Source organism: Papio anubis, chromosome 4 (genome assembly GCF_008728515.1).
Source record: "Papio anubis isolate 15944 chromosome 4, Panubis1.0, whole genome shotgun sequence".
NCBI classification, from domain to species: Eukaryota; Metazoa; Chordata; class Mammalia; order Primates; family Cercopithecidae; genus Papio; species Papio anubis.
In genome coordinates this window covers 4,697,786-4,723,704 of record NC_044979.1, presented here as the reverse complement: position 1 = coordinate 4,723,704, position 25,919 = coordinate 4,697,786, and the positions used below count along the sequence as shown (strand labels likewise).

General features: G+C 37.6%; 1 protein-coding gene across 3 annotated transcripts in view; it reads left to right on the top strand.

Moving 5' to 3' along the window:
• The window catches only part of DPP6 (dipeptidyl peptidase like 6), a 1,015,511-nt gene that overhangs the window by 671,087 nt on the left and 318,505 nt on the right, over positions 1-25,919 (top strand). For all 3 annotated transcript variants that reach the window (XM_017957362.3, XM_009204279.4, XM_017957361.3), the window contains exon 5: positions 18,079-18,153. In XM_017957362.3, the coding sequence (XP_017812851.3) occupies positions 18,079-18,153 (75 nt within the window). The remainder of the gene's footprint in view (positions 1-18,078; positions 18,154-25,919) is intronic.

Below are 25,919 nucleotides of genomic sequence, written 5' to 3'. Positions count from 1 at the left end.
GTCAGGGAAGGCCTTCTCTGGGCAAGGCCCTGACTAGACAAGGTGGTGGGTGGATACAGTGATTAATAAAACACAGATTTCTACTCTTATGTAGCTTTCAGCCTGCATATAAAAGAAGTAGTTGTTTCAACATAATATATTTTGCAACAGAGGTATTAATCCAATGTGCAATGAGAACAAGGTAAGAAAGATCAAGAGGAGGATTGCTATGAACTCTAGATAGAGGCTTGCAGAAGGAATATTTCAGCAGTCCTTGAATATGGGAGAAAAGTCGGAAATGGCATAATAGGCAAAAGGAAAAGAGTGGATAAATCCACATTTCAGGGGTAGACAGTGTGGTTAGTAGGTTGTTTTGGGAGGGGCTTGAAAAGTTGTGGCTGGAAGGTCTAGGGAAAAGATGGAGAGAGGTCTTCAGGAAGCTTCTATTGTGTGTAGTCTTTAGTCTGTAGCACATGGAAAGGTATCAACCAAAATTAAAGCTCCTGAAGCAGAAATAATGTAACAAAGGTTTCTTGGAAGCCACATGTGAGAATCGATCTGGGGAAACACACCAACAAAGTTGGACGTGTTCCAGAATCTGTTACAAGCTGGAAGGCTTTCAGAAAGTTTAGGAGAAGGGGACACCTCATATCAGAGTTGTCCTTTATCATGAAGGGGTACAATAAAGAGATTACAATCACTGAAGATGGATTGCAACACACAGGCTAAGATGCCTACGTGCAAGACAATCAGTAAAACTTCATGATTCAGAGGCAAATCAGCGTCCTTTTCAGTGTCAGTAAATCACACAGGACGTCGACAATTTGAAGAGCCCACAGTAAGACTGTTTACTTAGCAACAAGATGACACACAAGACTTCTTCCCCCGGTGACTTAACTTGGAAGTTTGCCTAATGTGACCTGTAGGGTATCATTTCCCTCTTTTGATTAAAAAAAAAATCTAACCTTGGAAGCATTGATGATCAGTCTCCACTTACGTTAGAAGGGCAGACATCCTTCTTTCCTTGCTTGGCTCTGGGAAGGCTCATTCCCAAGAAGTCATGTCCCTGAGTGGGGAGAACAAACCTTGTCGTCGCATGTGGGCCAGGTTGCTAGCACCATGGAGTAGATCATGACATGAGGTTACTTGCCATTCTCCTGAATAGTGAATCAACCTCCAGTCTCTGGACGATCATTATTTTGGCCTTAGCTGTCGAGGCATAGTTTACAAATTCTGGAGAATTCAGGTACAGAGAAAGGAAAATGTTTCAATTTTATTCACAAAAGTATACTTTACCTGATTGTTTTCAAATACAAGTAGCTCCTTTATAATTTTTAGAAATATGTTTTGCTATGGTATAGTTTTCTTATTTTATTTGGAAATAAAGAGTTAATGAGTAGTATTTAAATTGAACATAAAGATTGAAAATTACATAAAAATTGTTTATAGAAGTTTATCCCGTTTATATTTACCTAATTTATTTATTTTTAACAGTTTACCTGGACTGCTTATGAAAATTGAGATATTGGACAAAGTTAGTCATTATTTCAAGTTACTTCCTTGTTAACCATTTTTATGGCCTGTGAGTATCAGATGCTCATTTAAGGAAGGAGTTTAGGTTAAATATATGCGTATTTTGCCAATAACTCAGAAGATACAGCTGTTTTCATTTAACCAACAAGATTAAACTAGTCTTACCTATCAAAAAATTACACAAAAATCATTCTGGTTTTGGCTAGGCTTGTAGTTTTATAACCTTTGTGCCAAACCCTGACATTTAAAAATATCTAGCAGAGACAAATATAAAAATGTCTTCCAAGTATAATGAGACAAAAGGGAGTGCTGACAATCTTGAAGACATTTCTACTTTTATTTTACCAATAATTTTAAAACCAGCTTGTTTATTAAAGGTAAAGATTAACTTAAGTCACGTGAACTTGGGAAATATTTGTGTTTACTAATTTATGAGTGCTCATTTATTTATGTTGATTTGGTACCAGGTAGACACAACAAATGATACATCTAAATACGTGTAAACACATCTAAACATACACAAACACAAATAAAGATTTTACAGCTTTCATTTTAGAATTTTCTTTTTTTTTTTTTTTTTGAGATGAAGTTTTGCCCTTGCTGCCCAAGCTGGAGTGCAATGGCGCGATCTCAGCTCACTGCAACCTCCGCCTCCCAGGTTCCAGCAATTTGCCGGCCTCAGCCTCCTGAGTAGCTGGGATTACAGGCGTGCGCCACCACGCCCGGCTAATTTTTTGTATTTTTAGTAGAGACAGGGTTTCACCATACAAACTCACTAATTTATAAAAGACAGCTGGATCCAAATTACATTTCTGACAAAATTGGGACTATTCATATGGCTAATTTTTTTTGCCCCTATGGGTAATCTGATGAAAGCTGTGGACCAAAAGTTTGGGTAAAGCAGTTTCCACGTAAGTTTGATTTTTAAAAACTTCTTTTACCATTTTTTGTAAGTTTCAAATGAGTTAAATTTTCAGTGTTTACATTTTACCTAAAAACTGACCAAATTGCATAATAAAGACAAAATCTCCAAGTAGTCTTAAAATAGTAACAGATCTATCTTGTGTTTGCTGGTCTTGTTTGATTAGGAAATGCAGGTAGGAAAAATTTTTTAGCAGTTTCTCTCTTTTTTGGGGGGCAGGGGGGCGCGTGGTGCTTTTTCCTTTCAGCCTTTGTAGCAGAAAGAGCAAAATTTTTGTGCTAGACGCAGATATAGGATTGCTCTGAGCTCAAGATTCTGACTTATTAGACCTGAGGGCCTAACTTTTCTTTTTTTTTTTTTTTTTTTTTTTTTTGAGACGGAGTCTCGCTCTGTCGCCCAGGCTGGAGTGCAGTGGCCAGATCTCAGCTCACTGCAAGCTCCGCCTCCCGGGTTCACGCCATTCTCCTGCCTCAGCCTCCAGAGTAGCTGGGACTACAGGCGCCCGCCACCTCGCCCGGCTAGTTTTTTGTATTTTTTAGTAGAGACGGGGTTTCACCGGGTTAGCCAGGATGGTCTCGAGGGCCTAACTTTTCTAAACATTTATCTATCTTTTTCCTTTAGATTATTAATTGTTCAATTAAGCATTCCATTTTAATACGAGTGTCTGAATCTATTTTACCAATGCCAGTGGAAGATCAGGATCATAAATGGTCTGGCAAAGCTTGCAATAAATCAGTTGTTATCATTCATTAGTTTCAGTTTAGAAAAAAAATTGTTGGATCTGTATTGTTATAATCTCAGTAATTTCATTCTCATGCTGTAGTCCTTCCATTTGCTCCTTTTGTTCCAAATTCATGTATTTCCCTCTTTTGAGAGAGAAGGAAATGTGTGCATTGTGAAATTCCAGAAATCTCTGCCTAAGAAATGTACGGGAGCTGAGGGAACAAGCAGAGACGGATGAGGAATGAGGAGCAGTTGGAGGTGAAAGGGACAAAGTCTCTAAAGTCTTTTTCAGTGCAGCAATAGTCGCGAATATCCTCTTGTTTACCTCTTGAATGCGGACATTTTTTTCTTTCAAAATTTCTTATAGAACCTTCTAGGTGCTGTTGGAAGTAAGTCTTCCATTCAATTTGTCTGATTCTAAATCCAGTTTTTTCCAATTGTGTGCCCAAGTAAATCATTTTAGGCATTTCAAAAGATCCCCATTTTGGACGTTGCTGCTTATGACCATGCCAGGTTAGGTGGATCCACTTATCTAAGCCCTTGCAGGTAAAAGGACCAAAAGTATTGTGCATCAAACCAGCTGGCATTGATTAGAGGCAGTGCACTCTCAGTCTCAGAAGACCTCCTTTCCATTGTGATTATTTTGGGTGAGACCAGCTATGCAGTGGAGCGAAAGTGCCCCTCATGCCATCACTGAGGAAAAGTGTTTTCACCCCAAACCTCCAGGGAGAAATTCACAGAGCTATTTTACCCTGCCCTAAAATTCAGCAAAAACCCTTACCTTGAATTTGTAACAAGGACACTCGTTCTGAGAAAGACATTGTATTTTCTAGCCAAGGAGAAAGCCAGTTTCAAAAAAAATCACAACTTCGACCAAGACGGGAAGTTTGTTGATTTCAGGAAGAACTCATCTGTAGCACCCAGCAGGGGCATCCAAGCTCACAATGGGTTTGTTGCCAGGATCTGCATGAAGGTTGGAAGCTGTGCTGGATGGTCCAGGGAGGTCACTCCAAAGCCTAGTGGCTACACCATAATGCTGACAGAAATTAAGGCTGTTGAGGCAGAAATAATTTGATAAAAGGTGTATCGGAAGCCAAATGTGAGGATCAGCCCAGGAAGACACACCAACAAAGTTGAGCGTGTTCCAGAGTCTATTACAAGTTGAAAGGCTTTTATAAGAAAGCTTAAGAGAAGGGAGGGGACTCCTCATATCTGAATTGTCCTTTTCATTGCAGGGTATGATACAGGGCTTACAATCATTGGCTACCAATTGCAACATGCAGGCTGAAATGTCTGTATGCAAGAAAATTCGTAAAACTTCTTGATTCAGAAACCGATCAGCATTTTTTCAAGGTCAGTAGGTCATACAGTAATCAGCCACATCAACAATTTGGAGAACTCATGGTGAGATTCTTTACACAGGGACAAGATGTCACCATGCAGCACAAGGCGGGTTAGAATTTTTGAGCTGGACCAAGCCACTGTGCTTTAGGAAAATAACTGTAACCAATAAAAAAAGAGGTTTATAGAAGGTAAAGATTGTAGCCGGGCGCGGTGGCTCAAGCCTGTAATCCCAGCACTTTGGGAGGCCGAGACGGGCGGATCACGAGGTCAGGAGATCGAGACCATCCTGGCTAACACGGTGAAACCCCGTCTCTACTAAAAATACAAAAAACTAGCCGGGCGAGGTGGCGGGCGCTTGTAGTCCCAGCTACTCGGGAGGCTGAGGCAGGAGAATGGCACAAACCCGGGAGGTGGAGCTTGCAGTGAGCTGAGATCCGGCCACTGCACTCCAGCCCGGGCTACAGAGCAAAGACTCCGTCTCAAAAAAAAAAAAAAAAAAAAAAAAAAGAAGGTAAAGATTGTAAACAAAACATCGACAGGGGCTGCTTCAAGTCCAGGTGAATGTGATGGAGGTCTTAAATTAAGGCAATGGCTTTGAAGACACAGAGAAGTTGGTTTAAGTTACATCACAGGAGTAGAACCGATAACACTTGACTTCATTTTGTGTACAGGCAGATGAGATTAAATAATATTCTATGTTGTCTGGGGTTTTTCAAGCCTTGCTCTTGGGTGGGGAGATGTCAAACTCAGAAACTGAAGTGGGGAGAATAACAGATTGTGAAGCAGAAAACCAAAGCCACTTTGAGGATTAAGCTACTACAAGGTATATGTGGAGTTCATTAACTAATAGTTGATACTTTGAGTGCTTACGGTGTGACTAAAGAATCCTAAACACTCTACTTTCATTATCTTATTTAACCAAAATCCTTAGGAACTCTATAAGCTTCAGTACTTTATTATTATTTTAAAGATCAGAAAAAAAGAAGTTAAAAAACCTTTTTCTAAGTCACTCAGCTGATAACGGATAGTCCTGAGAGCTGAACTCAGCTTTGTCTAATTCCAAACTAAATTATTTCTAGACTGCATACAGGATCCAGCTGTACCCTTGGTTGCTGCAGTTGTAAGATGCGGCTGAGGCATAATTCCATTACTGAGAAGGATGCCACCACTTCAAACACTGTGTTCATGTCTGTGAGTCCATCATTACCTATCACCTGATTGCTCCTGAAAGCCACTACATTTGTCCTAAAACAAAGACTAGAGATGCAAAACATTGAGTCAGTTTAGCCTAATGCAAAAAAAAAAAAAAAAAAGTGCTGGCACAGCTGTCCTGGGGAACGATCTGTTTCAAGGTTAGACAGAACTGAGCTGTAAACCATCTGGACACTTTTTCAATGTGGATATTTAATCATCTTTCTACTCTGTAGCATCTATGTTTTCAGGTTTTCTCTGACTCAGTAAATGCAGTGCTGGGAGCAGCACCTGAGTCTATCTGATTCAAAATTAAATTATTCTTGGGTGAATTCAGGGCCCAGAGGCAGTCTGTGGCCACTATCATTAACATTATCGCCAGGCCCAAGTGTTCTGTCTTTCTCATTGACCAGGAAGGGAGAATATGATCATCTATTTATGTTAAATTTGATGTGTGCGCCCACAGAGTTGCACATAGCATCCTCCTGTAACAATCTTTGCAGTATTTGTCTTTTGTTGATTGTTATTCATCTTGTATATTTAGGGTTTTTTTAATTATGTGTTTCATTTGGAGGTTGTATTCAAAAAAGCCTCTGGGTATATTTATGCTTTCTACCATTCATTTCCCTTCTATTACTTGACAAATTGGGGGCATTATCATTTTATATCTCTTTCTTCCACTAACAGCCACCTTTTCTTCTCTGCATTTATTATCACATACGTATTTATCTACTACAGGAAAAACAAACCAATCCTTTAGATATGTATCTCCTCAGAAACATGCTTAGAATTTTATATAAATGGGATAATCATACATGTAGACCAGTATTTTTAAAGTCAGCATAATGTTATTAAAAATTGTGTTATTGATATAACTGGTAGCCCCAGGTAATGCAAAATGTGAAATACTGTAAACACCCATCTCTTTAGTAAGTATAAAAGTTATAAGCAAAATATTAACAAGTGGAGTTCAGCTATGTACCAAAATCATAATATGCTAAAGTAAGGTTTAATGATTACAACAGCATTTAAATACCAGGAAATCCATCAACAAAATGTATTAGAACTACAAAATGATAGAAAAATCCTTATGATTAAGTTGCTAGATGCTGAAAAAGGGATCTCATAAAGTTTATCAACAGCTCCTAATAAAAATCCTTGCTAATGTAAGAATAAATAATTGCTTAAATATGCTCAAGTTTGTTTACCAACCATCAGTGAAAACCATTTAAATGACAAACAGTAAAACCATTTCAATTATAGTCAGGTATCAGGCAAGAATACTCATCATCACCATTAATATTTAATATGTTCTTGAAGAAAGTGCAACCAAACCAAATGATTGAAATAAGAACTAGAAAATAAAAGAAAAAAAAAGACATCTTTTTTCTCATAATAGAATTTTATTTCTGAAAAACCTAAAGTACATTAGTTTTTTTAAAACTAATAAGAATATATCTTAATATGGCTAAATACAAGAAATATATTATGAAATCAATAACTTTTCTCTTCACCAATATAAATACCTTGAAGTGAAAATGAAGAACATATTCCATTCATAAAAAGAACAAAAATATAAAAAGACATAAAATAAATCTGACATGAACTCCAGAAGACTGAATAAAGCAAACTATAAGATCTTGTTAAAAATTTGAAAACATTAAAGAAATGATATAATATTAAATAAGAAAACAATATTTAAAATGTTAATTATTTGAAAATTGATATCAAATTTTAATACAACCCTGATTAGAACTCTGAAACAACTTTAGTGTTAAACATTTTGCAAAATGATCTTGATTGTCATATATAAGAACAAACACCTTTGTGTAGCCATGAAAGCATTTCAAAATGCATAGTAATGTATACTCTTTTACCAGAAGTGAAAACACAAAAGAATGACATTATAGTCAACTCAACAATAATAATAGCTAACACTGAGTACTTATTATGTACCAGGTATTGTAATTACTTTATTAAATTTGTGTATCAAGTACGAGGTAGGTATAAATATTAACAATACTTTACAGAGACACAAAAAATTGAGAAAATTTCAATGTCTCTCATAGTGAATGGTATAACCAGGATATGAATCACAGGCTTTCTGAATCCATAGTCCAAGCTTAAAGCCATCAAACTTGGTATAGGAATAGCAAAGAGAGTGGTGAAAAACTGGAGAATCTGAAAGAAGCTTCCAATGTAAATGAGTATTTGACATGAGAAACACCAGGGGTAGGGTGACACACTTAGAACACAGTGCTGGCATACCTAACTCTTCATCTACAAAGACGTGATGTAAGTCTCATTGTACAAATATACAAAATTAAGTTCCAGTTGAATTAGAGGCTTAAATGTTTTTAAAAGTCTGTAATTTGGTTTCATAAAAAGAGAGAACTTATTAATCAAAATTGGAAATTCTGAAGTTATAAAAGATAGCCATATTTAATTTTCCATGTAACATTTTAAATTTTAATTTTAAAAAAGACAAAATTAGTAGACAAATAATGGACAATATTTATAATCCAGGTAACAAGTAAAAGGAGCATATCTACAACTGACAAGGAATTTTTCCAGATTGAGCACAAAAAGACAAATAAATAATCGAAAATGAACAAAAATATTTTAGAATTAGCCCAATCAAGCCTGAAACCAAGGCCTGCTTTGCCTGGGAAATTGATCTTTGATTCATAGAGCAAATGTTCTAGAATGTGTTAGATGTTTTTCACATTCATTATTTGCACTTGGTAAGAAGGTAGACCTACAGTTCAAAATGTGTACAACTGCTGGGTGCATGGAGACTGGGGTGGTCAGAAATGCATGGAATCACACCTAACTATGGCAGTGGTGAGTTTCTCAAATTGAAAACTGAAATTCTTACTGTCTCCAGCGATATCATTAGCAATTGACCCTCCATCAAGGAATGCGACCCGGACTAATTTCTACGTGTAGAAAGTTGCATTCTTTGCTGGTTTCTTTTGGTGTTATTGCACATCAGCCCCATTGTTGCCACCCTTGTAACAGCTGAGGATGTAATCATTCCTTTCTTCAGCAAACCTCTAGGGAGCATCTATTATAACACAGTCACTGTTAGGCACTGGGAATAGAGCTGTGGCAAAACAGATGAAAATTTGCTTCTTGGCTTCTGGTCCTGGCCATGAGACTATAAGAGGATTAGAATTACCCTCCTAACATAAACAACTATAAAATGGGATAAAATGTGGAGAAAAAATCAGTTTTCATATATTGGACAACAGGCAGTGCACAGCTGTGATCCCTGAGAAAAGAAAAACATATAAATGAACCATGCCATCCTGTGGGCTTTCTGCGTGAATGCTGGACTGCAGCACCAAGGGGAAAAATTCAAGACCTGCAGTCTTGCCAAGTTAAGAAGACAGAAGTCAGAGTTCAAGAAAAGAAGATGGCTGCAGTTTACGAGACACAGTACTCAAAAGGAGGAAACTAACTAGAGAATATTCACAAAATCTATTTAAGTAATTGCTTTTAATGGTAAAAACCACAATTACTTTATTATTATTATTATTATACTTTAAGTTTTTGGGTACATGTGCAGAATGTGCAGGTTTGTTACACAGGTAGACGTGTGCCACGGTGGATTGCTGCACCCATCAACCAACCACCTACATTAGATATTTCTCCTAATGCTATCCCTCCCCTTACCCCCACCCCCCAACAGGCCCCGGTGTGTGATGTTCCCCTCCTTGTGTCCATGTGTTCTCATTGTTCAAATCCCACTTATGAGTAAGAACACACAGTGTTTGAAATACCGCAATTACTTTTGCACCAGCCTAATACATAGATTTCCCTTGGAGACTTCAGTTAATTATTGATCTTTATATGTGAAGAATGAAACACCAAAAGGCTGAACAAAATAAAACTCCAAGGAAATAACAATTACAGGACTCTATGAGATGAAATATTCCCAGAGCTCACATATTGTCAGGAATTATTTAAGTTTATTCTAACCGTGAGACATTAAACAGAGACACCAGGAAAGTAGTTTCTTAGGATGAGGCTCAATTAGCCCTAGAATATAGTCATGTGTCACATAATGGCATCTTAAGTCAACAATGGATGTAGGACATTGGTCCCCTAAGAGTATAATATCGTATTTTTATTGTGTCTTTTCTATGTTTAGATATTTTTAGATATACAAAGATTACCACTGTGTTACAGCTTCCTACAGTATTCAGTAGAGTAACATGCTGTACAGGTTTGCAGCCTGGGAACAACAGGCTTTGCCATGTGGCCTGGGTGTGGAGTAGGCTGTACCATCTAGCTTTGTGGAAGTACTTTCTGTGATGTTTGCACAATGGCAGAATCGCCCAATGATACATTTCTCAGAACATATCAGACATATTGTGAAGTGATGCGTGACTAATGGCCACTATGGAATAACCCTTAAAACATCTTTTTTTAAAAACCTTGAATAAGTCAGGTTAATCCACAAATAATTAATTGCCTGTCATAAAAAGTCCAATATTCTTTGAAGAAAAACAAAAAGTCCTAAATTCAACAAGAGAGAATTAAAAATATCTGGTGTTAATTTAAAAATAAAACATGATATATGCAAAGGAGCAGGGAAATGTGACTCATAATGAGGAGAAATAACAGTTGATAGAAACAGACCTGCAGATAACAAAGATAAGAGAATTAGCAGAAAAGCACGTTAAAACTGCTAAGATAAATGTACTCCAAATGCTCAAGGCTATAAGGAAAACCATGACCATGATGACAAGAGAAATTAAAGATTATAAGACACCCAGATGAAATTTCCAGAGATTAAAAAAAAAATTTAAAAATTCTCTAGATGAACAGCAGAGTAGATACCACAGAAGAAGAAGAAAAAAAAAAAACCCTAAATTTTAAGCAGTAGCAATAGAAACTAAAACCAGAACAAAGAGAAACTTTTAAAAAAAAGCCTGAACAGCATGTCAATAAGCTGTTGGACAGTATAAAGTAGATTAATATACCTGTCATTAAAGTTCCAGAAAGGGAAGAGAGAAAAGATGATAAAACAAACTTTTGAAGAAATAATGACTGAATTTCTTCCACATTTGGTAAAGAACTCAATAAACTCCATAAAGAAAATAGTAACAAAGAATATGATAATCAAGTTACTTAAGATGACTGACAAATAGAACACCTTAATGGCAGCCAAAGGAGCGAGACATGTTTGGAAGAACAAACCTAAGAAAACAGCTGACTCTTCAACAGAGGGGCTGCAAGCCAGAGGACATTGGAATGAGATCATTTAAAGTGCTGGGAGGGATAAAACACTGTCAATCTAGAATTCTACACACCACAGAAATCTCTCTCAAAAATAAAGATTAAGAATTTGTGTAGGCCCAGCTACTCAACAGGCTGAGGCAGAAGGATCTCTTGAGCCTAGGAGTTTATGGCTGCAGTCAGCAATGATCATACCACTGCACCCCAGCCTGGGCAACAGAATGAGAACTTCTTCTCAAAAAAAAAAAAAAAAAAAAAAGTATATATTTAAAGATATATATTTTCAGAGAAAATCAGACAACATTTATTGGCCATAAACCTATACTATGAGAAACTTAAGGGAAGTTCTTTGGAGTAAGAAAAATTATACCAGATGAAAAGTTACATCTACGTGACAGAAGGAGGTGTGCCAGGAATGATCAATGTTGTCAACATATGGCTAGGTTCTTGGTGGAAATTTTTGTAGAATTTAGTTAACTAGTTCTTTAAAATATCCTTCTTTTCTTCAAAGGGTTCTTTAAGTACAATACGATATGCCCAGCTCCTCTGAATGTAATCTCATGTAAGACTTCTGTCTGAACCTTTGTCCTACTCTAAACACTGACATGGAAAGCGAAAATACAAACACATAAAACCTTTGGAACATGTTAGAACTTTCTTGGACAATGGTGGCATTAAGAAATCTGATCTAATATAGGGTGGAATATAACTGACAGTTTAAAGGACAGATTTCCTATATAATTATGCCTACAAGCTCCCCTTAATACTCCTGGAGGATTTTAAATTTTGTTTAAAAGGAAAGATCCAATTATAGGCTATCTATGTTATCTAATTTTAATATAAAGACATGGATTAAAATTAAATGAATTTTAAGGCTGGGCACAGTGGCTCATGCCTGTAATGCCATCACTTTGGAAGGCTGAGACTGGCAGATTACCTGAGGTCAGGAGTTCAAGACCAACCTGGCCAACATTGTGAAACTCTGTCTCTACTAAAAATACAAAACTTAGCCAGGTATGATGGTGGGCGCCTATTATCCCAGCAGCTCAGGAAGCTGAGGCAGGAGAATCACTTGAACCCAGGAGGCAGAGGTTGCAGTGAGCTGAGATCATGCCACTGCACTCCAGCCTGGATGACAGAGTGAGACTCCATCTAAAAAAAAAAAAAGGTGGATTTTAAGAGCTATACCATCCAAACCCTAGTCAATGAAAATCTTGAATGGCTATGTTAATATTAGATAAAATAGACACCAAGGAATATTACCAGAAATAAGAAGAAATATTTCATAATGATAAAGTAGTAAGTTTATTAAGAAGACTTAAGAATCCTAAAGATGTATGCAGCTAGCATTGAGCTACAATATTTGAAGGAATAATTGGTTGAACCAAAAGAAGAAATAGACAAATCCTTAATTAAAGTTGTAGATCCCAACAATCCCCTCTGAATAATTGATAGACCATGTAAAAAAAATTTAATAAGGATATAAATGTCTTGAAAACACTATTAACCAAGTCAATTGAATTGACATTTGTGCATCACACCACTCATCAATAGAAAAATGCACATTCTTTTGAGTGCACATGAAACATTCACCAAAGTAGATTATATGCTGGGTCATTAAACACATCTCAATATATTTCAAAGGATGGAAATTATACAAAGTATGTTCTTTAACAGAAACAAACTAGAAATCAATACCAGAAAAATATCTGGAATATATCTTGATAATTGGAAATTGAATGACATATTTCTAAATAACAAATCAGCCAAAGAAGAAACTGAATGTGTTTTAAGTGAATGAAAATAAAAGCCATAATATCAAAATGTATGGTATACAACTAAGCAGTACTTAATGGGAAATGTATATCTTTAACTGTTCATATTAGATCTAAGCTTTCACTTAAAAAAAAACTAGGAAAAAAAAAAAGATTTAAAATGCCAAGCACACAGAAGAAAAGTAATAAAAGAGCAGAAATCAACTACATAGAAAACAGAAAAATGTTAGAAAAATGACCAGCTTGTTTTTCAGAAAGAACAATAAAATCAATCAAGAGCAAAGATGATGGAAAAGAACAATATCAGACACCAAGCAAACACATTAATAATTTGGACAACATAAATGAAACAGAAAAGTCCTTGAAAGACACCAAGTATTACAGTTCACCAGTGAAGAAATAAGTAACCTGAATTACTGGATGTTAGTGTAATAAATTGAATTCGTAGTTTAAAAGCCCCATATTTTAAAACTCAAGGATCAAATTGATTCACTTGATCAATTCTACCAAACATTTATGTAAGAAATAGTACCAATTCTGCACAAACTTATTAGACAAATAGAAGAGGAGGAAGACATATTGCACAAGCCCATTTCTTAGGCCAGTATTACCCTGAAATGAAAACCAAACAAAGAAGTTGAAAGAAAATAACACCACGGATGACTTTCCCTCATGAACACAGATGCAAAAATCCTCAACAAAATACTAGCAAATTGAGTCCAACAATATATCAAAAGGGATAATACATCATGGTAGCTTATCCCAGCATGCAAGGTTGGTTTAACCTTTGAAATCAAGCAATGTAATTTACCATATTGACAGACTAGGACTGAAAAAGCAGAATAACATAATCATCTCCATAGATGCAGAAAAAGCATTTGAGAAAATTAAACACACATTCATTATAAAAACTCTAAGCAAACTAGAAATAGACAGGAATATCTTCAATGTGATAAAATGTATCTATTAAAAATACTGCAAATATACTCAATGGAGAAGAATGAAGGCTTTCTCCTTAAGCTTAGGAAAAACAGCAAGGTTCTTCACTCTCACTACTTCTACTGAGCATTATACTGGCAGTTCTCTAGAGTGCAATAGGCAACCAAAAGAAATAAAAAGTGTCTAGATAGAAAAGAAAGGAAAAACCTATATACACAGGAAATATGATTTTGTAGAAAATTCTAAGAAATATACAGACAATATCTACCAGAACAAATAATTACATTTATCAGTGCCACAGAAAATAAGGTCAAGATACCCAAATGAATTTTACATATTAGCAATAAACAATTGGATATTTAAACTAAAATATACATGTATTTTATATGTACAAAGCATCAATTATAGTACATCCTTGGGAATAAATTTAACAAAATATGGGCAAACTCTGTATGCTGAAAGCTACAAAACATTGCTGAGAGAAATTAAAAATTATAATAATCTTCCTTTCAAGGTGTTTATACTCTAATGAAGAAAGCAGACAATATTTAATATAAATAAGTTAAAAAATACATAATATGTATTAATATGATTAGACCTAGAGAAATAAATCAGAGAAAAGGGTTATAAAAAGTTAGAGGCAAGGCTGCTAATATCTAGATTTATTAGCCATTGAAGGACATGGAAGGCCCCACTTAAAAGGTGACTTGAGAAAAAAAGCCAAAAGAAATTAAAGGTCAAGAACATTTCAGGCAGAAGAAAGAGGAAGTACAAAGGCCTTGAGAATGGCGTGTGCCTGGCTTGCTCTAGGATGGACAGAGACTGACGTGGCTGGAATGAAGGAGATGGGACTGAGGGGAGAATACTGGGAGATGGACGCAGAGAACTAAGAGGGAACTGGGTCCAGCAGGGCTGCCTGGTCAGTCAGGACTTGGCTTTTCCCACAGGTGAGATGGGAAGCTGTGGGAGGGTTTCCCGGGGGAGCAATGTGATTTGCATATTTGAGAGATGCCCCTGGCCACCTGGGAAAGTAGGTAGAAGGCCACTGCAGTACCTCAGGAAAGAATGCACACACCTTACACAAGGGTAATGGTGGTGGGAAAGAGAAGAAATGGTTCCAAACCTATTTTGAAGGTAAACCAATGGTATTTTCCAACCACACAGATGTAGGGTGTGTAAAACAACGGGAAAGAGAAAAGATAGCCAAGAGTTTGACCTAACAACCAAGCTAATGGGGTTGCCACTATCTGAGAAGAGGAAAAAGGTTACAGGAGCTGAGCAGGTGGAAGTGGAGTAGAAGGGCTCGGCTTATTCCCATTGACTTGAGGTATCCATGTGACACTCAGGTAGAGATGTCAGGGAGGCAGTTGGCCAGACAAGTCTGAAATTCAAGGCCAGGTCCAGTGCAGGTTCAGGTGGTCTGGGCTGGAGACATGAATGTTGGAATCCTCAGCCGGACGGTGCATGGTTTTTACAACCATGAGACTGGATAACACCACCTAGGAAGAGAGGAGATCCAAATATCAATCCTTGAGCACTCCAACATTCAGAGCTCAGGAAAACAAAGATAAGCACAAAATAGCATGAAAAGAACCGATGAGGGAGGTAGGAGAAAAGCAGGTGATGAGTGTCTGGGAAGCCAGGTACAGTCAGGGCTTCAAGGAGTAGAGAGACTGGTCAGCTGTGTCAAGTAAGATGACAGCTGAGAAATTATGGCACTTAGCAAAGTAAGTCTCTGATAACCTTGAGATTGTGGTCACGTGGTGGGGATAAGAGCATGACAGGCAGGAGTTTAAAAATAAATAGGAGGAGAAAAATGGAAGCATGGAGAGTATTTTCAAGGGAAAGTGGATAGACAGTTTTCTAAAGATAAAATCAACATTGTCTAAAACATGGATAGTAAGGATCAAATGTATCCATAAGCAGTGAAATAGAAACTAAACTATCAATGAGGCTCCACTTTACATCTATAGGAGGGTCAAAATTGAAGGAAAAACACCTTATGCTTCCAGAGAAGGGAAGAAAACATGCATTCATACATCTGTGGTGGGAGTGCACATTCCAAAAATATTTTTGAAAAACAGTTTGGCAGTATCTGTTTAATTTTAAAACTTGTAAATTGTCCACCCGTGGATATCTATTCTATACGAAAATGTGAAAACCACACATATATCAGCAAAGACATAGATTGAGATCTTTATTACAACACTGTTTATAGTAAGAGCTCACTAGAAATGCTTATAATCTATTCTCATTATTCACAGCTTCTATATTTCCAAATTCACCCATGTGATAAAATGTATCTGTGAGCCCCGAGGAGATAATCATAGCACTTTTGCCACCGTTCTCAGGCATAGTGCAAAAGATTTGAGTTGTCCAATGTTGGCATTCCCAGCTACAGCAGAACAAAGCACTATTCTGCTTTTTCATTTCAACTTTTATGCTATGAACCACTGTCCTTTTCTTTTGTTCCATTTGGTGCTCCTTTTTTTTGGCATGTTTGTGCTTTATGCTGGTGATCTCACTGTTGAAAGCGGGTCCCAGGCATAGTGCTGAAGTACTGTATAGTGTCACTAAGTGCAAGAAGGCTGTGAGCGCCTTATGGAGAAAATGCATCTTTGAGATTAGCTTTGCTTAGGCATAAGTCATGTGTTGCTGGCCGTGAGTCCAATGTTTATGAATCAACAATATATATTCGATAAGATGTCTTTAAAAAGAAAGACACATAAAACAAGGTTATCTATTGATCATTTGACTAAAATGTTGTGACCAGAGGTTCAAAGGAACCTAACGTTGAGTTTCTTCTAGAGGCAATGGTTCAGTATCCACTAGTTCCACATGAACTAGTGTTCGTGATGACTTTATAGAACAAAGCTACCATAAGTAACAGGAATGGATTGTCTCCCTCTGGTGAGAATTGAGTGACTAGATTAAAGTATATCCCACGGTGTGCACTATGCGATATTATGAACTCTTTAAAGATCACTACTCAATCAAAGGAACCCAAGTCCTTGGAGTCATTTCCTTCATTTCCTTAAGGCATTGTTGCATGAGAAAACTAAGGTGCAGAGGAGCGTAATGTGATGTCACTTCTTTATATATTTTTTTTCTTTTGGAGATGGAGTCTCGCTCTTGTCGCCCAGGCTGGAGGGCAATGACGCGATCTCGGTCCGCCACAACCTCTGCCTTCCAGGTTCAAGCGATTCTCCTGCCTTAGCCTCCTGAGTAGCTGGGATTACAGGCATGCACCACCATGCCTGGCTAATTTTGTATTTTTAAAGTAGAGACAGAGTTTCTCCATATTGGTCAGGCTGGTCTCGAACTCCCGCCCTCAGGTGATCCACTCACCTCGGCCTCCCAAAGTGCTGGGATTACAGGCGTGAGCCACTGCGCCCGGCCAATGTGATGTCATTTCTAATCTCTGTCATCTCTCTCTGTGATTTCATGTGGTTGCCTGAGCATGCATAGAGTGATGTCCACCAGGTCAGCAATGTGGGCTCTGGGAGTGGGTGTGCGTATCTGTGGAGCAATGTGCTTGCAGTGCAGAGGGCAGGGGCAATTAAAAGAAAACAGCACAGTTTATGGTATCATTTATGTGGGATGATGTTTGTACTATGAAGAAATTTGAAGGAAAAAGTCATAGTTAGTCTTCTATCTACTTGTAGGGATGCCCATATTAGAAAAAGAGCAAGTTGTAAAATAATGTGTACAATGCGATTCTATTCTAGTAACAACTCTGCTTATTATATGCTTCTTAGAATTAGTGAGAAAAAGATGTCTAAATATATCAAAAGGTTGAGAGTCTTGTAGAAAATTTGCTTTTTAACGCTTCTTTCTTTCTTTTTCTTTTCTTTCTTTTCTTTTCTTTTTTTTTTTTTTTTTTCTGAGATGGAGTTTCACTCTTGTTGCCCAGGCTGGAGTGCAATGGCCCAATCTCGGCTCACTGCAACCTCTGCCTCCCGGGTTCAAGCGATTCTTATGCCTCAGCCTACCAAGTATCTGGGACTACAGGCATGCGCCACCACACCTGGCTAATTTTGTATTTTTTTTTTTAGTAGAGATGGGGTTTCACCATGTTGGCCAGGCTGGTCTTGAACTCCTGACCTCAGGTGATCCATCCACCTCGGCCTCCCAAAGTGCTGGGATTACAGGCTTGAGCCACTGTGCCCAGCCTTTAATGCTTATTTATATTGGCTTATCTCAGTAAGTCCAATAAGTAAGTTTTGCTGAAATTTGAAAAAAAAAAAAAAACAAATAAAATGTGAAAAAACATCCATTAGCTAAATATTATTCAACTAACAAAGGATATAGCCATTTTAATAGCTAATTAATTTTGAAAATGGCACCAGCAGATACAATTTTATTACAAGATTCTGACTTGTTATATGTAACGCTTTAAAATTCTTTGTCTATTTTTTCTTTTAGGAATCATTAAGAGCCATCAAATATGAAATATCTCCAGATAGAGAGTATGCACTTTTTTCATACAATGTGGAACCAGTGAGTATTATCCTTTTCTGCCTACAAAAGAATTGTTTCTTTATGCTAATATCTCATTAAGTACATTTCCTTGACTCTTCTATACTTAGTGATCTTTGAATCCAGAAATATGTTGTACATCCTGGAAGTCTCTTTTGCATATCATACTGCCACCTAGGAGAGAGGAAAGGTATAAAAATCTGCTTGTCGGGGAAAAGAGTCACATACTTTAGAGTCTTTTTAATAGACTTTTCTTAGGGAGATGGTAAGAATTTGTTTCTTCATAGACACGAATCTTACCTTTTTGTGCAATTATTTTTCTGGCTGTTTTCTCAATGAAATAATAGATTTTATCCTAAGAACAAAAAGAACAAAAAGCAACTGCTTAAACTGAAATAATACCCTAAGAACAAAAAGCAACTCCTTAAACTGAAATAATTTGTTAATTATCTCCTGGCCATCATAGTGTTCTAGTGAAGAGTTGAAGCTATCACTTCCATTATATAAATGCCGATTTTTAGCACTTCCTGTATATATAAGCCTCCCATAACATTTCACCGTAATTTTCTGGAAAATCTCACTGTGCTTTAGTAGCAGTATAAAACTTCCTAAGCCAGGGTCTTCCTCCTTCTTGTTTTTTCATTGAACATGCTGGTATTTCAAATTTCATTTTGGCTCTTTAATTTTAAATAAGCTGGAAGGTAAAGTTTATTTGTATAAGTGGAGAAGATGTCCAGTTTATAAGAGATAAGCAACTGTAGAAATGTATGTTTTAAGAACTTTCCTCTTTGTCAAATAAAATATAGAGTCTACTGCTGCCTCCCTAGCATGTCTGAGACCATTTGAATTGGAGTTTCTTGATGCTTCTGTGAGGTATAATGACTCCTGCATTTTAATTCAGGTCAGAATGGCTCAGTGGTGAGTTTGAGAGAATCTTCTCTGGCATAAGACAGTCAAGCTTTTTGGTTTATATCCACTGGGAAAGCTGGGATATTGGTTTGCATGAAGATGCAAGTTCAATTCTGAATTCTTAAACTTTCTTTTAGGAGTTGATTGGACAACTAGATTACTGGAGATTTCAACTTTATTCTTCCAACTGTAGATTTTTTGGACTCTGTTTCAGTCTTCCATTTTCCATTTTTAAACGTCCATTCTATAAAGTTTTTCATTTTTTTCCATCCAACTTCTTTGAAACAATTGGGCATCTTTATCTCTTTGATTGGGATCAGTAGGTGAACTTGACATTCTAAAAAGCTTGGGACTCTGCATTACCTAGACACAGCCTTAAACTTGCCTCTTTCAGCCTCAGGCACCTGGGTGCAATGTGCACGGATCATAGACCATTTCAGCTTCCTTCATCACCCTTGAAAACCACCAAAAATATAATCTCCACACCTGTATAAAAGAAAAATGTTAGCAGATATTTGAAAGTCTTTCATGGATGTGTTCTGGGTTGCCCCAGGAGGCACAGCTAACACCTGAGTGAGAAAAGCCTAGAAAGACAAATTGATTTCAGGTTATCTTCCTAGAGAATCTTTTAATCATTGGAGCACCCCAACAGTGGGATGGCGGTAATGAGCATTCTGCTCCCAGAAGCCTCAAAACAAAGTGAGGTATTTGTTCTCTGGAATGTGACAGAGGGGTTCCCACACCCATGTGATTGGAAGAGGCATGCTGTCCTCAGTGGTGCTGTGGTTCTGTGCATGATACAATTCTCCACCACTTTCTTCTGCTTCCCAATGCTCTGTTTGAAAGAGTTCCCTGGGATCCCATTGAACCAGAAACCATTTTGATGAAGATCATTTTGCTAAAGATGAGTCTTCACCATGTGGAGCAGTGGCTCTAAACAGGAACCTTGAAATAACTCTTTCTCACTGGGCAGCATTTGTCGGTGTTTGGAATAAGACTCTTCAGTTTGTTTTCTCAACTGAAGGAAAACCTAGAAAGTTTGAAGTGTATTTAGAGAACTATAATAATGACAAAATATTGAAACTGTAAAAAAGTCTATAGAAACAGATACTTTTAACTTGAATAAAATAAGTAATCCTTAATAGTTTTCAGTACCGAGCAGTCACTGTATACAGGACTATTCAAGCAAGTATTCTCTGCTCTTCTGGAGGAAAAATTATAAGGGAAAGAGGTTGGGATTCTGCATGAGAATTTGGAGTTAGATATTAGGAAGATCTTCCTAACTAGATCAACTAAGATGTAAGTAATATTAGAAAAGGGAGGGGTGAGTTTCAAAGGAAGAGTCTAGGTCTGTGATTCTGGAATTAGTGGAATAGACCAGGACTTCCTAATCAGTATTTAGTATCAGTAATTATTATTGCTAGTATTGTATTAATAGTATAATCAATTAATAATATTATATTATCCATTGGTATTCCTTAGAAACAACTAAAGGTTCCATATTCAAATACATTTGAGAGCTCTAGTTAAACAGGTAAGTTTCTTGAAGTTCCTGATATTCTCATGATGGTTACATAGCACTTACCAAGTGGGTATTACAACATGTGATTCCAATCTAATTATAAGGAATTATAAGGAAACTATAATTTGTTATTTGGATTCAAGCTCAACATATTCTTATGTGTGTATCTCAGAGGCAGCTAGTATAACTTGTTTATGTGAACCGACTCAACTTTTCATTAAAAAGACTATCATAAAAATGTTTTAGTGTAAACCAACTGTCCAATTATTGAATATCTTTCATTTATTTCAGTATATGTTTCATTTGCAATAAAATTTTGATATCCTGGGTTACCACTGCACTAAAAAAAACAAAACAAAAAAAAAAAAACCAACTACCCTATATTTCAATATTTCATCGGGATAATTATAATCTCTTCAACCTCTGCTTCTCTGTGTTGCCTGCCCAAAGATACTGGACTTGGAAGTCACATAATCGTAGGTTCAAGGCTCATTCCGATGCTCACCAGCTATGTTTGCTTGAGCAACGCACTGAGTCTTATGCACTGCATCTTGGAGCCGTCTTCCTGGGAGAACCTGGGCTTCTGTTTCTTAGTGGTGAAGGGCGACCCAATAGGTGTCAGCTCCCTACACTTCCAGGGTATATGTGTTTGAGCACAGAGTAGTTCCATGTGTACACCCAGGACCAGATTTAAGGCTCTATCCAATTTCATTGGAATGGAGTTGATGGATGCCTACATGAAATCAGTTGCCTTGGCAGTGGCTCAAGTAGGAATGAGTAAGAGCTTTCCAGCACAGCATGGGTGGTAAGAGAAAGGAGTAAACAAGACCAGATCATTAAGGAGTTTAGACACAAATAGTACAGCAACATCCTGAGAATAAGAGTTGAAGGAAAGATTTTTAAGTTTAATTTTTAGAATATGCATTGGGTATCTCTTCTTCTCATTTATTCAGAGACTAATTGCAATGTTATATCATTTCCCAGTTGTTTGGTATAGACTAATTTAATTTGTCCATTTTCATATTGTCAGATACTCAAAGACAGGGACAGGTCTTTTTATCTCCTGTCTGTCCCCACCCCAGAGGACCCAGCACAGGGTCATCTGTGTACATTTAGTACTGAGCAAGTGTATTTGTGGTGTATCTTTTCTCTGAACCCCTTAGCGCTAAACCAAGATACAATCCAAGTTCTTGAAATTCTATCAAATCCACAAAATATGTAATGAAAGGAAAATATCTCAGTTGTGAAATATCCTAATAACGTTCCATGTTTATTCTAGAAATGTGGGATCATGCTAATTAGCATATTTTTTCCTATTAAATTATTCTAATATTACTAAATGTATAGCTTGGCTAGCATCCTTGAACCTACACAAGTTATCTTATCTTAATACGCCAACCCTATGTTTTTTTGAGAGCTTCAAAAGTAGCCTTTAAAAAGATGTTTCAAATATCAATTATCAAGTAAATTTGAGAAACAGCAAAACCAGTTTTCCATTTTTTCAAGCCTCAGACACCTATAGGTTATAAGTAGTGTGTCTGGAATGTGGAAAATAATAAACAGTATTGTGCTTGTATTTCTGTGGCACCAGCATCATAGTTTGCAATGTGTGCTTATTTACACCATCTTATTTTATCTCAAAAGATCATTCCTGCTCCAAAGAGACACTTGCTCAATGAGTTTTATTTTATTTTATACATAAAATTTCATAACATTTCTCAGTATACAGTTTCTGAATATTCTCTTGAAGCTAAGTTAGACATTGGAGAAATAGCAATTTTTTAGTTTTAATTTGAAACTGTATTAACTATACCAATAAAGAAAAATGCCTTAAAACAAATGTATCTAATTAGAGCAGCCATGCTTTTTTTATATTGAGATGTATTTGACAAATAAGAAACATTTCCAGATCTCTTTGGGGAGAGAGAAAAAGAATGTAAAATGCATTATCTAAGATCATTTAAAAATATTAATACTTTTTCCTACTAAACTATTTTAATATTACTAAATGTATAGCTTGGCTAGCATCCTTGAACATACACAAATTAGCTCATCTTAACTATGCCAACCCTCTGTATTATTGAGAGCCTCAAAATAGCCTAGTATTAATATCTTAGATCATTTAAAAATATTAATTTCAAAGAGCTAAGAGAAAAAGATCTTCCTTAAAGAATCATTTCGGAAAGAGTCACTGAAGATTTGTGAAGAATTTCATTGCAATATTTAAAGGAGTTAGTTGAGATGATTGTATCATTGCTAGTGGAACATCATTTTGGTCCAAATGAAATTCTGTCCAAAATCTGGTTAGATTTTAAGATTTTTTTCCCTAAAATCCTAATCACACAGTCATTCACTCAGTAAAATGGGTCGATACTCTGATCTGTTTATAAATTATTCATATAACTGAAACAGATAAATTGATCCATTTTAGTTACTTGTCACTGCATAGCAAATTATTCCAAAACATAGCAGCTGAAGACAGACAACATGTATCATCCCAGTTTCTGCCGGTCAGAAATCTGGGCTCAAGTTAGCAGGATCCTTGCACTCAGGGTCTTCTATAAAGAAGACTGTGGTCAAGGTGACATCCAGGCTGCAGTTGCATCTGAGAGCTCACCTGGGGAGGGGTCTGCTTCCAAGCTCACAGCGTGGGTATTGACAGGGCCAAAATTCCATCTTTAGAGATGGGTTCTGCTCAGTCCTGAGAGAAGATGGTTTGCTGCTGAGCTTTTCATGGCAGGAACTGGAAGCAGTTTTCATATTTGATACATTGCTACTCTTTTCCTGCCATTGTGGTGAGTTGATAGGGCCCATTTTGCTCTCTAAGGGACTGTGTTCATATAAAGCTTGAAGAACACCCTGACATGGATAATCCTGATCAAACCCGTTTGGGGAGGTGAACCCCAACTACATTCCAGAATCTCCTATGCAGCCATCTGGTCGAGTTACCTTTATCTATATGTTAATTAATTTTAAAAAATAACTTGAGACTTTATAAATGTAATAGAAGGGATTGGGCTATAAATTATTGAACCCATATTGTGGACTAAATTATAACTGCTGCAAATCAAGTTAAATTATAACTGCTGCAGATCAAGTCAGGTAATTCTGAGTATATGAGTTTCTTTTTGTTTTTTGTTTTTGTTTTTTTTTTTGGTGGTGTCTCACTCTGTTGCCCAGGCTGGAGTGCAGTGGCATGATCTCGACTCACTGCAACCTCCCCGTCCCAGGTTCGAGAGATTCTCCCACCTCAGCCTTCTGAGTAGCTGGGATTACAGGCACCCACCACCACACATGGCTAATTTTTGTTTTTTGAGATGGGGTCTCACTCTGTCACCCAAGCTGGAGTGCAGTGGTGCAATGCTCACTGCAACCTCTGCCTTTCAGGTTCAAGTTAGTCTCCCGCCTCAGCCTCCCAAGTAGCTGGGATTACAGGCACGCACCACCACACCCGGCTTATTTTTGTATTTTTAGTATAGATGGGGTTTTATCATGTTAGTCAGACTGGTCTCAAACTCCTTACCTCATTTGATCCACCTGCCTTGGCCTCCCAAAATGCTAGGATTACAGGGGTGAGCCACCGCACCCAGCCAATTCTGAGTATATGAGTTTCTATGTTGCAAGAAATATAGCTATTGTTATAAGATGGTTCTGATGTTTACTGCCATCCCCTCTTCATTACAATAAGGGATGAAATCTTTGTCCAGGAGTGGCTAAGGGAATTGTCTTTCTTGATTCTTGTGCTCTTAGACTGGTTCATTCTGCACTGTCTCAGAGCCTTTCCTGGGCCCACCTCGGGGAACCAGCTGATCCAAGTGTTTTCTGCTGGATGAAGGCCTTGCACATTCTCATGTATCAGGGCTGCTATCAGAATCACAGGGAGCTCGCTGTCTCCCTCTGCAGTGGCCTCACAGGGCAAACTGAAGAGCAGGGCCTGTGTGTGCCATTTCTACGGAGGCCTGCTACCCTTTCTACATCAACCCAGTAGCTGCTGTGGCAGCAGGAGGCAAGTCTCACCTTCAGCAGGTTCTCCCTCCGAGAAGGCGGTGGATGAACAGCCTGCCCACCGCCCACCGAGACCAGAAACTAGCCCCGCACTGCCTGGAAGTGCATCTCACACCCGTCAGCATCACTCCAAGCCCTTTTATCCCAGGATGAATTCCTGTGTCTCAAGCCCAACCATCTTTCCTTTGCAAGCGAATTTATAAATAATGGTCCAGATTGTTTTGTCAGCACCCTGCCTGACATGTTACTCTTAGCCGATATGAGGCCAACTTGCCTGTGACTCTTACAACATGAGATTATCAAAAATGGTCATCAATGATTTTTGAAATGTGTGTTTTCACATAGCTCTTAGCACAATGCATGCAGCTTCACAATACTATGAAAATCAAATAATATATCCACGTTCTTGGGAAACTATTTAAAGGCTAAGCCTGTATAAGCAGCATAAGATAATGCCAGTGTGGGCTCCTGTCTCTCGTAGACTGTTGCCTCCTGTTGTGAATCTGACCAGCAGCCTCAGAGGAAAGAGATTCTTTTGGTTGTGGAAGGCCACTGGCTGTTGTTGTTCGTTCCCATCTGTTTTTGAAATTATAGATTTTTAGGGTGTTTTGTTTTGTTGTTGTATTGTTTTAACACAGAACAGGCTCAAAACTAACAATTATTTTCTTGTTTTTTTAAAATTTTTATTTATATTTTCACTCAGGCTGTGGAGCTAAATGTAAAAGCACAAACTTAGGCATAGAAAAAATGTAGCCCAAACAATGGTTCTTTTCTCAACAAAATGCAAACTTTGTTAAGGTAATGCTGTGTCGCGTGTGTGCATGTGTGTGGTGTGTGTGGTGTGTGTGTGGTATGTGTGGTTGTGTGGTGTGCGTGTGTGTGCATGTGTGTGTGTGTGTGGTGTGTGTGTGTGGTGCGTGTGTGGTGTGGTGTGTGTGTGTGTGTGTATATGTGTGTGTGGTGTGTGTGTGGTGTGTCTGTGTGTGTGGTGTGTGTGTGGTGCGTGTGTGGTGTGGTGTGTATGTGTGTATGTGTGTGGTGCGTGTGGTGTGTGTGTATGTGTGTGCTGTGGTGTGTGTGTGGTGTGGTATGTGGTGTTTGTGTATATGTCTGTGGTGTGTGTGTATGTGTGGGGGTGTGTATGTGTGTGTGGTGTGTGTGTTTGTGTGTGTTGTATGTGTGTGGGAGTGTGTGTGTGGTGTGTGTGTTTATGTGGTGTGTGTGTATATGTGTGGTGTGCATGTGTGTGATGTGTGTATGTGTGTGGGTGTGTGTGCGTTTGTGTGGTGTGTGTGTGTGGTGTGTGTGTGTGGTGTGTGTATAGGTGTGCTGTGGTGTGTGTGTGTGTGGT